This window comes from Melanerpes formicivorus, unplaced genomic scaffold (genome assembly GCF_026170545.1).
Source record: "Melanerpes formicivorus ecotype bairdi unplaced genomic scaffold, bMelFor1.0.p_v2 SCAF_24, whole genome shotgun sequence".
Classification (NCBI taxonomy): domain Eukaryota; kingdom Metazoa; phylum Chordata; class Aves; order Piciformes; family Picidae; genus Melanerpes; species Melanerpes formicivorus.
In genome coordinates, this window is record NW_027142376.1 from 6,919,175 (window position 1) to 6,935,218 (window position 16,044).

Here is a 16,044-nt window from a genome sequence, read left to right on the forward strand (position 1 = left end):
GCTTCTAACATCTGCTCTGAAGAACTTGAACCAGCCAATTGCCCACACTTACTGAAACAGGAAGTGAAATGGAGAAAGGAGGTTGTAGCCAGGTGGGGGTTGGTCTCTTCTCCCAGGCACTCACCACCATAACATGAGGACACAGTCTCAAGCTGTGCCAGAGGAGGTTTAGGTTGGATGTTAGGAGGAAGTTCTATACAGAGATAGAGATTGGCCATTGGAATGTGCTGCCCAGGGAGGTGGTGGAGTCACCATCCCTGGAGGCACCTGGTGCCATGATTAAATTGATTAGATGGTACTGGGTGATAGGTTGAACTTGATGATCTCAAAGGTCTTTTTCAGCTTGGTTAATTCTGTATTCTGCTTTAATCCCTGGCAGCCACTGCTCCCCACGGCCATGCAGTGTGCAGCAGATGCTGGGAGGCTTAAGCTCTGTGCTCCTGTGGACTAGCTAGAAGGCAATGTGCAACCAGGAGCTAAGGGCTTCCTGGGAGCTCCTCTTATTTATTTTTCTCTTTAATCTCTGGGCCAATCTTTTCCTCATGAAACCTGAACGTCAGGAATCCGCTCCCGCCGCAGCGCGGTGTAAAACCATGCACAGCTTTACTCACCCAGCACCCACTGGGACTGCACAAGGTGGAAATCAGTTTATCAGATCCTAGCCCTTAGTAGGAAAGCAAATAGAAAAGTCACCCTATGAGTCACGAGACCCAAAAGTGATAAGAAAGAGTGTTCTGTTCACCAACTGAAAAAGCCACCACCAAACAAAGCAGTCACTGAGCTGTGTCGATGTGCCACGATCTGAACCTCCCTGCCTGCACTCTGCCTGCAGCCAGAGGGAAAGAGGAGGGGGGCAGAAAAATGTGCTAATACAAAAGAAGAACAAAGGGAACAGAGCAATCACCTTTTGAATGTTAGTAATCAAGGACAGCTGCCTAAGCATGTAAGATAACCAGGCTGTACCAGAAGATGTGTGACCAGCAGGATGAGGAAGATGATCCTCCCTCTCTACTCTGCACTTGTGAAATGCCACCTGGAGCACTGCATTCAGTTCGGGTGCCCCCTGCACAGGAGGGACATGGAACTGCTGGAGGGGCTCCAAGATGATCAGAGGGCTGGAGAGCCTCCCCCATGGGGACAGGCTGGAAGAGGTGGGGCTGTTCAGCCTGGAGAAGAGAAGGCTCTAGGGAGACCTTAGAGCAGCCTTACAGTACCTGAAGGGGGCTACAAGAAAGCTGGGAAGGGACTTTTGACAAGGGCTTGTGGTGATAGGATGAGAGGGAATGGACTGAAGCTCGAGGAGGGCAGATTGAGACTGAAGATTAGAAAGGAATTCTTTCCAGTGAGGGTGGGGAGACACTGGCACAGGTTGCCCAGGGAGGCTGTGGCTGCCTCCGGCCTGGAGGTGTTCAAGGCCAGGCCGGATGAGACCTTGAGCAACCTGGGCTGGTGGGAGGTGTCCCTGCCCATGGCAGGGGGTGGAACTGGATGATTTTTGAGGTCCCTTCCAAGCCAAACCACTCCATGATTCTACTCCATCCCCACTGTGAGAGCATGCTTGTTTCCAAAGGGGTCAGCAAGTGATCTGGGGAGGTCTGTGAGGTTTTAGCTGTACTTCAGAACTGTGCCCTTCTGGCACATACCTGGTGGTGAGGACCACAGTGGTGTGCAGGATGAGAAGGAGTAGGAGCAGTGTGTTGGGAAAACTGCAGTGACCCAAGGGAAAAAGGCACAACAGTTATTACACCACCACAATGTGGCCACCTCTCCAGAGCCTTCCATCAAAGCCAGTTATTCCCTGGGCATTTTACTTTCCTGCTGGTGGTACTAGTGGTTTCCCCAGCTGATGTCCATCTCTGCTAAGAGCAAGCATTCTTTCCCATGGTGAGAACACAAGAATGAGGAAGAGAAATATATATATATATAAATAAAATGACTCATGACTATTGCCAGCCTCAAATATTTATTCTTCCTGCAGGCACTGATTACAGCACCATCCAGAAGACTCTGCCCCATTCTGTGAAGTCAGTTAAGTCTGTCTCACTTTTAATCATTTTATTCCATTCCTCATTTTCTTTTCCCCCCTCTGGATGTTTATCAGTAAGAGGAACCCTTCCAGGCTGCCAGCATTAGGATGTGAGGAGATGTCAGCTCAGCTCTTTGAAAAACAAAACCTCATATGCTACTTCTATTCTTTTGCATACCTCCAGCCTTTGAAAAGCCCAATTTGGCACCAAATTAACACATTCTCTACTCACAGGTCAGCATGGTAGATGGGTTTGTGTCCAGCATGTCCTCTACAGACTTCACTGCACTGTCCCCCACCACTGTCCAAAGCTCATCCATAGAATCATAGAATGGTTTGGGCTGGAAGGGACCTCCAAAGGGGCAACCAGTCCAACCCCTCCCTGCAGTCAGCAGGGACATCCTCCACTAGATCAGGCTGCCCAGAGCCTTGTCCAACCTCACTTTGAATACCTCCAGGGATGGGGCCTCAATCACCTCCCCGGGCAACCTGTTCCAGCGTTCCACCACCCTCATGGTGCAGAACTTGTTCCTAACATCCAATTTAAATCTCCCATTTCAAACCATTGTCCTCTGTCCTATCCCCACAGGCCTTTGCAAACAGTCCCTCTGCATCCTTCTTGTAGCCCACTTCAGATACTGGCAGGCTGCTATTAGGTATCCCTGGAGCCTTTTCTTCTCTGCAGCTCCCACAGCCTGTCCTCATAGCAGAGCTGCTCCAGCCTCCTGAGCATTTTCCTGGCCCTCCTCTTGACCTGCTCCATCAGGTCCATGTCCTTCCTACACTGAGGGCTCCAGAGCTGGCTGCAGCACTCCAGGTGAGGTCTTACAGAGCAACATGGCAGACCATTAAGAAAGGCATCAAGCAGAACTGGCCCCAGTGCTGACCCTGGGGAACATCACTTGGAGCTGGCTGACAGCTGGAGTTAACTCATAGAATCACAGAATCAACCAGGATGGAAAAGACCTCAGAGACCATCAAGTCCAACCTACAACTCCATTCACCAGCACTCAGGGCTTGGCCACTCAGCCAGTTTTTGACCCAGCATGCAATCCAGAAGCCATGTGCCCATGCTTACCCTCCTGCAAATGGAAAGCTGCACCTGCCTCAAACATCAAGAGGTCTGGAGCACAGCCCTGGGAGGAGAGGCTGAGGGAGCTGGGGTTGCTTAGCCTGGAGAAGAGGAGGCTCAGGGGAGACCTTCTTGCTCTCTACAACTCCCTGAAGGGAGGTTGTAGCCAGGTGAGGGTTGGTCTCTTCTCCCAGGCAAGCAGCACCAGAACAAGAGGACACAGTCTCAAGCTGCACCAGGGGAGGTTTAGGCTGGAGTTTAGGAAGAAGTTCTACACAGAGAGAGTGATTGCCCATTGGAATGTGCTGCCCAGGGAGGTGGTGGAGTCCCCATCCCTGGAGGAGTTCATAGAATGGCTTAGGCTGGAAGAGACCTTGGGGAACATTTAATCCAACCTCTTTCCCCCAAGCAGGGACATCACTCAACTAGCCCAGGTTACTCAAAGGAGGTGTTCAAAAAAGGATTGGATGTGGCTCTTAAAGCCATGGTTTAGTTGCCAGGAGGTGTTGGGTGAGAGGTTGGACTGGATGATCTCTGAGGTCTTTTCCAACCTGGTTGATCCTATGACCAAAGTGCTTCTGGGGGCAGCCCCTCACAGATAAACAACCTGCCCTGCTCTGAGAGGCATTTTATAAAGAACTGGGATTACAATGGGCTTAATCATGATTAAATACTGATCTGGCTCAATCTGCTCAAAAGCAGACAAAAGAGAAATCAAAACCTCCAGCAGATGCATTTCATCCTGGAAATTCTGGAACCGCGATTGACGTCACACTTTTTATGTTCAGATAATATCTGGAGGAAACAGCAATGCTGGATGGAGAAAACAAAAGCCAATTTCTAGTTAAAATTCTCCCTGTGCTGCTGAGAAAGGAGAAGGCTACAGCAGGGAACACACACAGGGGCAGCTCAGCGTTTCACAAGCTCGTCTTTGACCGCAGCCGAAAGGGCAGCGGCAGAGCGATGCTGCCAGGAGGGAGCAAGCACTCCCTTTTGTCCTCATCTCCTGGGGCTCACCCTGGAGAGGGGACCAACACCAGCCATGGCATTTCCCCTCAGACAGGAGCTGCTTCTGATCAATGACAGGCAGCCTAATGCTGTTTTGACTAAAACAGTGTCACCAGTTCAAGAGGGACAGGGATCTGCGGGGGAGAGTCCAAGGGAGGGCTACAAGGATGCTGAAGGGACTGCAGCACTGCCTGGGGAAGAGAGGCTGAGAGCCCTGGGGCTGATTAGTCTGGAGAGGAGAAGGCTGAGAGAGGATCTGATCAATGCCTATCAATAGCTGAGGGATGGGGGTCAAGAGGGGTGGGGACAGGCTCTGCTCAGTTGCACTCAGAGATAGAACAGGGAGTAAAGGATATAAACTGCAGCACAGGAGGTTTCACCTCAGCATGAGGAGGAACTTCTTCCCTGTGAGGGTCACAGAGCCCTGGAGCAGGCTGCCCAGAGAGGTTGTGGAGTCTCCTTCTCTGGAGCCTTTCCAGCCCCATCTGGATGTGTTGCTGTGTGACCTGTGCTGGATTCTCTGGTCCTGCTCTGGCAAGGGGGTTGGACTGGAAGATCTGCAGAGGTCCCTTCCAACCCCTCACCTATGGTTACACTTGCTTCTTCCCAAAGCAGCCTTACCTTACAAAAACCTGGCAGAAGGTTACTAAATAGGATGCTGTACAGATCATTTCATTTTTCCTCCATAACCTACCTCCTGAAGGAGAACTGTGCTCAAGAACCTCAGGTTATGACCTGGGAAGTGCTGGGCATTGGGGGGGGAGGAGGAGAGGGGAAGAATCAGAGACTGCAAAGAAATGTTTGTTTTTCTTACACACCCTTGCCCATCCTGCTGGCACCAATGAGAACAATCACTGTGGCATACTTGTTGCCTGTGGAAAAAGGACTTACAGATTTATCCTGGCTGTCAATAAAGACTGAGGGAAGAGGTGATAGGAAGCAGCCCTCTGGAAAAGGCCTTGGGGGTGCTGATGGATGAGCAGCTGGACATGAGCAGGCAGTGTGAGCTTGCAGCTCAGCAGGCAAATCACAGCCTGGGCTGCAGCACAAGATGCACTGCCAGCAGATCCAGAGAGGTGGTTCTGCTCTGCTCTGGTGAGACCTCCCCTGGAGTGCTGCAGCCAGCTCTGGAGCCCACAATATAAGAAGGGCATCACAGAATCACCAAGATTGGAAGAGACCTCAAAGATCATCAAGTCCAACCCATCACCCAAGACCCCCATGACTAGACCATGGCACCAAGTGCCACGTCCAATCCCCTCTTGAACACCTCCAGGGATGGTGACTCCACCACCTCCCTGGGCAGCACATTCCAATAGTGAACAACTCTCTCAGTGAAGAACTTTCTCCTCACCTCCAGCCTAAACTTCCCCTGGCACAGCTTGAGACTGTGTCCTCTTGCTCTGGTGCTGGTTGCTTAAGAGAAGAGACCAGCTCCCTCCTGGCTACAACCTCCCTTCAGGTAGCTGTAGAGAGCAAGAAGGTCTCCCCTGAGCCTCCTCTTCTCCAGGCTAAACAATCCCATGGACATGGACCTGATGGAGAGTGTCCAGAGGAGGGGCAGGAAAATGATCAGGGGGTTTGAGCAGCTCTGCTATGAGCACAGGCTGAGGGAGCTGGGGGTGTTCAGCCTGGAGAAGAGAAGGCTCCAGGGAGAACTAGTAGCAACCTGCCAGTACCTGAAGAGGGCTGCAAGAAGGATGGAGAGAGACTGTTTGCAAAGGCCTGCAGGGATAGGGCAAGGGGCAATGGATTCAGACTAGAGAAAAGCAGATTTAGATTGGATGTCAGGAACACATTCTGCACCATGAGAGTGGAGAAACGTTGGAACAGGTTGCCCAGGGAGGTGGTTGAGGTCCCATCCCTGGAGATATTCGAGGTGAGGCTCAACAGGGCTCTGGGCAACCTGATCTAGTGTGAGGCTATCCCTGGTGATTGCAGGGGAGGGTTGGAGTGGATGAGCTTTGGAGTCCCTTCCAACCCAGCCCATTCTATGATTCTCTGATTTGAATGCTAAAACAGCCACCAGTGTGAAATGTCACCTGGTTAGGCAGTTCAGCCTGCTAATTACTTGCACAGATTTATTTTTACACTAGGAAGACAGCATGTTCCTTGGGAGGATTATTTATATTTCCCCCCCCTTCCCCCAAATAAATACAACTAACACTTCCCCAAGTGGACTTCTTCAGCTGTAATTAAGGACTTCCCAAAACAAGACTTGAGCAATGTACTCAAAACCACGCTGGGGCAAGAAGCGTCCCTGGGGCTCGCTCTCTCCAGGGCTGTTCCTCTGGAAGAGGAAGAGCTACTTCATGCAGGACACAGAGCCAACAAAGCTGCGTGCCTGGGAGAGCTCCTCCTGAAGCCTGAGTGGCCTTGAACCCTTCTGGGGGGATGAGGCTGTCGTGACTGCAAGCCCTCCTTTGGCACCTTCTCATCACAGGATGTTAGGGGCTGGAAGGGACCTCACAGAGGGTTGGTTGCCTTCTTCTCAAGACCCCAGCAGTTCAACCTCTCACCCCCTAGAGAATCATCCTGGGTTTGAGAAGGCTACAACAGCAGTGCCAGAGAATCACAGAATCAACCAGGTTGGAAGAGACCTCCAAGATCATCCAGCCCAACCTAGCACCCAGCCCTATCCAATCAACCAGACCATAGCACTAAGTGCCTCATCCAGGCTCTTCATAAAGATCTCCAGGGATGGGGACTCCACCACCTCCCTGGGCAGCACATTCCAAGGGCAAATCTCTCTCTCTGTGAAGAACTTCTTCCTAACATCCAGTCTAAACCTCCCCTGGCACAGCTGGAGACAGTGTCCCCTCCTTCTGGTGCTGGTTGCCTGGGAGAAGAGACCAACCTCCACCTGGCTACAACCTCCCTTCAGGTAGTTGTAGAGAGCAAGAAGGTCTTCCCTGAGTCTCCTCTTTTCCAGGCTAAACAACCCCAGCTCCCTCAGCTTCTCCACATAGGGCTTCATAATCTTCTGATGCTGTCTCCAGGCCCAACAGACTCACTACATGCATGCTTCACTTCACTGGGGCTTGATTTAAAGGAGCTAGTCAGCAGCACAAACATCAGTGAGTGCCCTCAAGCCTTTTCAGGGGGCCCAGTGCTTCCAACTCCCTTTGGGTTTCCCTGCTAAGCATCAAAAATATATAACACCACCTTCAAATTTGTGAGAAACAACCTCACAAAAGTTCCAAACCATCTGTGACAGCCTAGAAAGTGTCTGATAGGAAAAACACTTTTAGGTTACTGTGTTTAAGCCATAACTAAGAGAGATGTTGAGATGCTGGAAGGTGTCCAGAGAAGGGCAACAGAGCTGGGGAGGGGTCTGGAGCACAGCCCTGTGAGGAGAGGCTGAGGGAGCTGGGGTTGCTCAGCCTGGAGAAGAGGAGGCTCAGGGGAGACCTTCTTGCTCTCTACAACTACCTGAAGGGAGGTTGTAGCCAGGTGGGGGTTGGTCTCTTCTCCCAGGCAAGCAGCACCATAACAAGAGGACACAGTCTCAAGCTGTGCCAGGGGAAGTTTAGGCTGGAGGTGAGGAGAAAGTTCTTCCCAGCAAGAGAGATTGGCCATTGGGATGTGCTGCCCAGGGAGGTGGTGGAGTCACCATCCCTGGAGGTGTTTATGAAGAGCCTGGCTGAGGCACTTGGTGCCATGGTTGAGTTGATGAGATGGTGTTGGGTGATAGGTTGGACTTGATGATCTCTGAGGTCTTTTCCAACCTGGTTAATTCTGTATTCTGAATGATGTTTAAGAGAGTGTCCCTTCAAACCCCAGAAAAGTCAATCTTGCAATGAATATTAAAAGATTCTAATGGAATACTCTTCTCTCCTCCTGCTCTGTAAGACAGGTAACTGATGATTTCCAAGTACAAACCTCAGCACATGTGACTCTGCCAGTGGGCAGGACAAGGAATTTGTTCTACTCTGGTTTATCATTTATTTATTTATTTCCTTTTGCCCCTTCCTGTATTTAAAAGAATAAAGACAGCCAAACTCCTTTGAATTTCCAGAATTCCACTCTGTTATTTTCCAGAAGGGCTAAACTGCCCTTTTAAGTGCTTTGAGCTTGGCAGTGTATGAAAGCAGATATCAAATACTCAGAGAGCTCCATTTAGAAAGATCATTTTTCTGAGGCTGAGCCTTTCTGAAGAGCTTCCTGCACAACTCCAGACAATGCCTCCAACAGCCATTCCCACCAGGCTTAGGTCACTCACTCACTTCCCAAGCTGTGTTTTAGGAGGCACTGGGCCAAAGGGAGGTGCAGGCCTGACCGAAAGGAGATAAGTGCAGGGGGTGTGAGGTGCCAGGGAAGCAGCCTGCTGCAAACAAGGACAGTTGGTGAAGATTAACCTGTTTGGCAGAATGAGTGGTGGAGAAACATCACCTTGGCATGCAAAGCAGCTGCAGTACCACCTGCAGAGTCCTCTCTCCCTGCCTTTGAACAAAATACAGAATGGAATACAGAGTTCACCAGGTTGGAAAAGACCTCAGAGATCATCAAGTCCAACCTATCACCCAACACCATCTCATCAACTCAACCATGGCACCAAGTGCCTCAGCCAGGCTCTTCTTAAACACCCCCAGTGTTGGGGACTCCAACACCTCCCTGGGCAGCACATTCCCATGGCCAAATCCCAAACCAGTGAGGAGATGCCACCCCTTGAATTCACTGGGTTGTAAATAGGACCTCTGTTAAAGACATCTCCAGTCAGAAAGCTGAAGCACCTCACAGCCTCTCAGGGTATTAGGCGTTGGAAGGGACCTCTGCAGATCTTCCAGTCCAACCCCTCTACCAGAGCAGAACCAGAGAATCCAGCACAGGTCACACAGGAACACATCCAGACAGGGCTGGAAAGGCTCCAGAGAAGGAGACTCCACAACCTTTCTGGGCAGCCTGCTCCAGGGCTCTGTGACCCTCACTCATAGTGAAGAATTTCCTGCTGATGTTGAGGTGGAACCTCCTGTGCTGCAGTTTCCATCCATTGCTCCTTGTCCTATCCCAGAGTGCAACTGAGTAGAGCCTGGCCACTCCCTCCTGACCCCCACCCCTCAGCTATTGATAGACATTGATCAGATCCTCTCTCAGTCTTCTCCTCTCCAGACTGAACAGCCCCAGGGCTCTCAGCCTCTCCTCCCCAGGCAGTGCTGCAGTCACTTCAGCATCCTTGTAGCCCTCCCTTGGACTCTCTCTCAGTGATGAAGTTCCTCTTCAAGTTGAGGTGGAACCTCCTGTGCTGCTGGATTCCATTTCACTCAGTATTCCTAGAGTACCCAGCACTTGCAGCCTTAACAGAGTGCTGCAGGACCTTCCCCTTCACACAGACAGGATGCATTTGAGGAGGGAGAAGGTGTTCTCCTTCCTTTCTGAGCTTTCCCGGGTCACTCATGGGTAGAGAGGAGCTGTTTGGGTCAGCACCACTTCAATGCACTGCCATAAGGCAGCAGTTTACCCAGCAGGGCTCTGCATCCTACCAAGCCTCTCCTATTTCCATGCTGCCTCCTTGGACTTCCAGATGAAGGAGGAGGTACAGAAAGTGAATGGAAACCACCAGTCCCAGCATGGGTAGTGGGAGTCCAAAACCAGAATCACAGAATGCTGGGGACTGGAAGGGAGCTGAGAGCAGGAACACCCAGAGCAGGTCACACAGGAACATGTCCAGGTGGGGTTTGACTGTCTCCAGAGGAGGAGACTCCACAACCCTTCTGAGCAACCTGTTCCAGCACTCTGTCACCCTCACAGGGAAAAGGTTTCTACCTTCCAGGCCAGCAAACCCACAAACCAGTCAGGTATACAACATTTGATTCTTCACACAGAAGGTAATGATCTACAGGGTACTGCTGGGGCTGCAATTCCCTTAGCTGAAGACCACCACCAGGTTTTGTTATCGTTGAATCAGAGCCCTGTCCAACCTGATCTTGAATGTTTCTAGGCATGGTGTGGGGTGTCCCTGCCCATGGCAGGGGGGTTGGAACTAGATGATCCTTGTGGTCCCTTCCAACCCTGACTGATACTATGATACTATGGGTATTCCACCACCTCTCTGGGCAACCTGTACCAGTGTTTAACCACTCTCAGTGGAGACAAAAGCCATCCTTTATCTAGTCTAAATCTCCCCTGTTTTAGTTCAAAACCATCACCCCTTGTCCTGTCACAACAGGCCCTGCTAGAAGGATTATGCCCATCTTTCTTGGAGGCCCCTTTTTCAGTACCAATAACTTACCAAGCCTCCAACCTTTTTCTTTTGTGGCTGCTGGCTTTGCTGAGCCTTGGCTGAGCCAAGAAGTAGTCTTAGCCACTGGGTTAGGGAGATGTTCAGGGTTGGAGGTGTTCAGGAGGAGACTTGATGGGGTGCTTGGTGCCATGGGTTAGCTGTTTGGGTGGGTTGGATTGGTTGATGGGTTGGACATGATGATCTTGAAGGTCTCTTCCAACCTGGTTTGGTTTATTCTAATAAAGGTTTATTCTGTGACATGCACCCCCTGAAGAGGACTACATTGCTTGGATGTAGGAAGCCATGAGCTCAGCACTGCTCTGCCTCTGTGACTGACATGAGCCAAGCACAAGGTGACTGCAAACCACACCACCCCTGGGCCAGTTGATGGACAGCACATCCCTCAGCTCCCTGGAAGCCCAGGCTTTGAGGCAGCCCTATCCCTTCACCAGGCAGACAGGAGGAGAGCTCAGGCTAACAGCCATAAGGATGGTGTTGAGCTGTGAGTTGCTTTGATCCATTCATCACTAAATTAAACCACACTTCTGCCAAAGCATCTCATAGAATCAATAAGGTTGGAAAAGATCTCCAAGATCATCAAGCCCAACCTATCACCCAATACCTAATACCTCCTGACATCTCAACCATGGCTCCAAGTGCCACATCCAAGCCTTTTTTGAACACCTCCAGGGATGGTGACTCCACCACCTCCCTGGGCAGCACATCCCAATGGCCAATCTCTCTTGCTGGGAAGAACTTTCTCCTCACCTCCAGCCTAAACTTCCCCTGGCACAGCTTGAGACTGTGTCCTCTTGTTCTGGTGCTGGGTGCCTGGGAGAAGAGACCAACCCCCACCTGGCTACAACCTCCCTTCAGGGAATTGTAGAGAGCAATGAGGTCTCCCCTGAGCCTCCTCTTCTCCAGGCTAAGCAACCCCAGCTCCCTCAGCCTCTCCTCTTGCTATTCCCCTGAGGTGGATGGTCAAAAGTGGCTCCTTGGGCACTTTCTGCTTCAGACACTCATCCCTGTTGGTTCAAATTGTCTACTTAGCAGCTGGAGTAACTCAGGGTGCTTTTAAAGACTGAGTGTATTAAGATAGCTGTGTTAGACAGATATTTTTAATACCTTTTCCAGGGCTTCTCTATCGACCAGCTCCTGCACAGCCAAAAGCTTGATACTGCAAGAAAAGAGGAGAAAAAACAACAACAAATCACTCAACTGCAAGAATTACAGCAACACAAAAAGACAGCAGCACCGAATCTCTCTTTTTATCTTCTCACTTCACAAAGAGGTCTATGTAGAGGCACAAATAGAACAAAAAGAGTGCTCAGGATGTACCAAAGTAAAACAAGAGAGGCCCAGTGTGACTTGGTTTGCTTTGAATTAGCTGTTCCAATTACTTTCTGGATTAACCTTACAGAGAAGCTGCACTAATGATCATGATCAATACCCTCCATTAACACAGGGTCTGCTGAAGAACACAAGGAAACCACTCTGAATATTTCCATCCCCTTCAAGTTGAACTTTGTCCTTCAATATCAACAGGTTTCTGTGGGTCCCACATCAGACATTGCCAGGCATTGAGAGGACTGTGTCCAGTTCTGGGCTCCTCAGTGTAGGAAAGATGTTGAGATGCTGGAAGGTGTCCAGAGAAGGGCAACAAAGCTGGGGAGGGGTCTGGAGCACAGCCCTGGGAGGAGAGGCTGAGGGAGCTGGGGTTGCTTAGCCTGGAGAAGAGGAGGCTCAGGGGAGACCTTCTTGCTCTCTACAACTCCCTGAAGGGAGGTTGTAGCCAGGTGGGGGTTGGTCTCTTCTCCCAGGCAAGCAGCACCAGAACAAGAGGACACAGTCCCAAGCTGTGCCAGGGGACGTTTAGGCTGGAGGTGAGGAAGAAATTCTTCCCAGCAAGAGAGATTGGCCTTTGGAATGTGCTGCCCAGGGAGGTGGTGGAGTCACCATCACTGGAGATGTTTAAGAAGAGCCTGGATGAGGCACTTGGTGCCATGGTTGAGTTGATGAAATGATGTTGGGTGATAGGTTGAACTCTATCATCTCTGAGGTCTTTTCCTACCTGGTTGATGCTATGGCTCTATGACTGTGTATGAGGTACAGTAACTAAGACAACCCAGTTCAAGACATTTAAAGGAGAGATAAAGGAAGCAGAGAGAGAATCCATAATTCTAATTCCTGTAAAGCCATTTGTATCATCAACTCCAGATTCCCCCATTTACTGAACCTTAGCCTGAGTGTACCTCTAGAGGATAAATCCTGCACACTAAATTTCATTCACCTCAATAAGATAATGGAAGTTTCTCACACAGGAGTTTGCCCTGTAGAACGGCTGAGGTTGGAAGGGACCTCAGAGATCATCTGCTCAAACTTCCCCACCAAGGGCAGGAACAGCTCTCAACCAAACTCAGCTGATCAAGACCTCATCTAACCTGGCCTTGAACACCCCCACCCGGGAGGCATCTACAGCCTCCCTGGGCAGCCTATTCCAGAGTCTCACCACCCTCCTGCTGAAGAACTTCTTCCTAAGCTCCAGTCTAACCCTGCTCTCCCTCAGCCTCAAACCATTCCCCCTTGTCCTGTCTCTAGACACCCTCATGAAAAGTCCCTCTGCAGCCTTCCTGTAGGACCCCTCCAGCTATTGGAAGGCAGCTCTGAGGTCCCCCTGGATTCTCCTCGAGGCTGAACACCCCCAGCTCCCTCAGTCCATCCTGCACCTTGCTCAGAGGTGAAGAACCCACACAGAATGTTCACATCCTAAAAAGCACAGGGAGGGCCAGAAGCAAATCTGGACTGACCACTGCTGCATGATTTGCAGCAGCAGTGGCTTGCCCCTTGGTGAGAAAAAGGCTCCCCTCTGCTGTCACGAGTGTGGAGACTGCCCAATAGGTGGTTTTTCCTCTCTAGTGTCTTCAGGTGACATCAGATGTTTTTCCTGGGTCAAAAGGAGTCAGGAAAAACAAACACCAGCCTTTACACAGCCAGCTGCAGGATGCTTCTCTCCTTGAAGCACCGTCAGGGACGCTGGCTCTGCCTACTGGATTACAGTCAGCTACCTGCAAAATTGCTCCTAAGAGCCAGTTCTTTACAGCTTCTCCCTCCAGCAATTCCCAGCACCATCAGGAGGTGCTCCTTTACCCAGAGTGGACATGGCAATGCAGCTCCTTTCAAGGCTGATGTGGTGGGGTTTTTTTTTGGGGGGTGTTGTTGATGCTTGGGAAGGAAATCAGGCTGCTGAATTAGGCACTACACCAGCAATCCTGCAAACACTGCAAGCAGCTGTTTGCAACTTGTGCTCACCAAGGGTTTCACAGTAGATGGGAAATAAAACCAGACAGAAGAGGGGGTGGGAGGAAAGAAAAATCTCTCTAATAAAGCAGAAATGCAAAAAGAGTCACCAGAAACCAACGCTGAAGCCCAAGCTCTTGCTGCCTACAACACTGCGGCACTTAAGGACTCCGTTTCGTTGCTGTGCTGGCACAGAATAGAATAAACCAGATCAGGTTGGAAGAGACCTTCAAGATCATCATGTCCAACCTATCATCCAACACCACCTAATCAACTAAACCATGCAACCAAGCACCCTATCAAGTCTCCTCCCAAACACCTCCAATGATGGTGACTCCACCACCTCCCTGGGCAGCACATTCCAATGGCCAATCACTCTCTGTGTAGAACTTCTTCCTAAACTCCAGCCTAAACTTCCCCTGGTGCAGCTTGAGACTGTGTCCTCTTGTTCTGGTGCTGCTTGCCTGGGAGAAGAGACCAACCCCCACCTGGCTACAACCTCCCTTCAGGCAGCTGTAAACAGCAAGAAGGTCTCCCCTGAGCCTCCTCTTCTCCAGGCTAAGCAACCCCAGCTCCCTCAGCCTCTCCTCACAGGGCTGTGCTCCAGACCCCTCCCCAGCTTTGTTGCCCTTCTCTGGACACATTCCAGCAAGTCAATATCCTTCCTAAACTGCGGGCCCAGAACTGGACACAGGACTCGAGGTGTGGCATAACCAGTGCTGCTCCTGCTGGCTACACTGTTCCTGATGCAGGCCAGGATGCCATTGGCCCTCTTGGCCACCTGGGCACACTGCAGGCTCATGTTCAGCCTGCCATCAACCAGTACCCCCAGGTCCCTCTCTGCCTGGCTGCTCTCCAGCCACTCTGACCCCAGCCTGTAGCACTGCATGGGGTTGTTGTGGCCAATGTGCAGAACCTGGCACTTGGATGTGTTCAATCTCATGCCCTTGGCCTCTGCCCATCTGTCCAGCCTGTCCAGGTCCCTCTGCAGAGCCTCTCTACCCTCCAGCAGATCAACTCCTGCCCCCAGCTTGGTGTCATCAGCAAATTTACTGATGATGGACTCAATGCCCTCATCCAGATCATCAATGAAGATGTTAAAGAGCATGGGGCCCAGCACTGATCCCTGGGGGACACCACTGGTGCCTGGCTGCCAGCTGGATGTGGCACCATTCACCACCACTCTCTGGGCTCAGCCCTCCAGCCAGTTCCTAACCCAGCTCAGAGTGCTGCTGTCCAAGCCATGGGCTTTGATCCTCACTTGCAGCATGCAAATGCTAACTCCTGAATAAAGCCATGGGGGGAAAAAAAGTCTTTTCTCAAGGAAACCTTTCGGTTCCTGGAGCACCTGCTCTAATCTATCCTCTCTGAAGTAGCCTGCTAAGCAACTTGCAGTGCAAATTACCCCTGCTGCCCTGCTGGAAGTGGCCCCTGAAAGCCTATTACAAACACTCAATGACTTGCAGGACCTATTTAAACACAGCTATTGAAACGAATACCCTGGCACCTCAGGCACACTGGAGGTACTCGAGAACACCCAGCGATGGGGATGAAGGGCTCTCCCCCAGCAGCAAAAACACACAAACATGATGTGCTGTCAAGGAAACACATGACTCCCTGGGGTGTTTTTTTGGCCAGGAGTGCTGGCATGGCATCCTCCACTAAGGGAATTCCTTCTGGTTTCCAGGAGATTAGTCACGGTGCTAAGTGAATGCCTTCAGCCACAGGCACATTTCTACTCCTCAGGGTAGAATTGCAATCCTTTCCCTCCAAGCTCCTCTTGGAAACAGGGGTTCCTCTCTCCAATCCCTCCTACACAGTAATAGTTTAAGCTGTTCTAGCAACTTTCTGCAAGGCTGCAAGCTTGCTGGTAGGTCTCTTGCTGGTTAGCAGCTTCCTATTCACCATCAGCACATTTACTATGCATGCTGCTTCAAATCCCAGCTGGAGTCCACATGGTCCAGAGAATTCCATCTGCTCTTGCAAGAAGGAACGCCAAGGCCTTCCCTAAAAACCACCCCAGGGTCATCTGCTTGCAAAGCACTGAACCCATGGCTGTGCAGCAAGGCAGGTGGGGCTCAGTGAAACTGCTGCACGAGGCAGAGCCAACATCCATCCATGCAGAATGCACCTGAGCTCTTAGAAGCATAGAATCAACCAGGTTGGAAGAGACCTCCAAGATCATCCAGTTCAAACTATCACCCAGCCCTATCCAATCAGCCAGACCATGGCACCAAGTGCCTCATCCAGGCTCTTCTTAAACACCTCCAGGTACAGTGACTCCACCACCGCCCTGGGCAGCACATCCCAATGGGCAATCTCTCTTGCTGGGAAGAACTTTCTCCTCACCTCCAGCCTAAACCTCCCCTGGCACAGCTTGAGACTGTGTCCTCTTGTTCTGGTGCTGGGTGCCTGCCTGGG

At 51.0% G+C, this 16,044-nt stretch overlaps 1 protein-coding gene across 1 annotated transcript in view; it reads right to left on the bottom strand.

Annotated features, from left to right (window-relative positions):
- The window catches only part of EEPD1 (endonuclease/exonuclease/phosphatase family domain containing 1), a 74,589-nt gene that overhangs the window by 16,089 nt on the left and 42,456 nt on the right, over positions 1-16,044 (bottom strand). Inside the window, exon 2 of the mRNA XM_068152758.1 lies at positions 11,452-11,503. Within this exon, the coding sequence (XP_068008859.1) occupies positions 11,452-11,503 (52 nt within the window). The remainder of the gene's footprint in view (positions 1-11,451; positions 11,504-16,044) is intronic.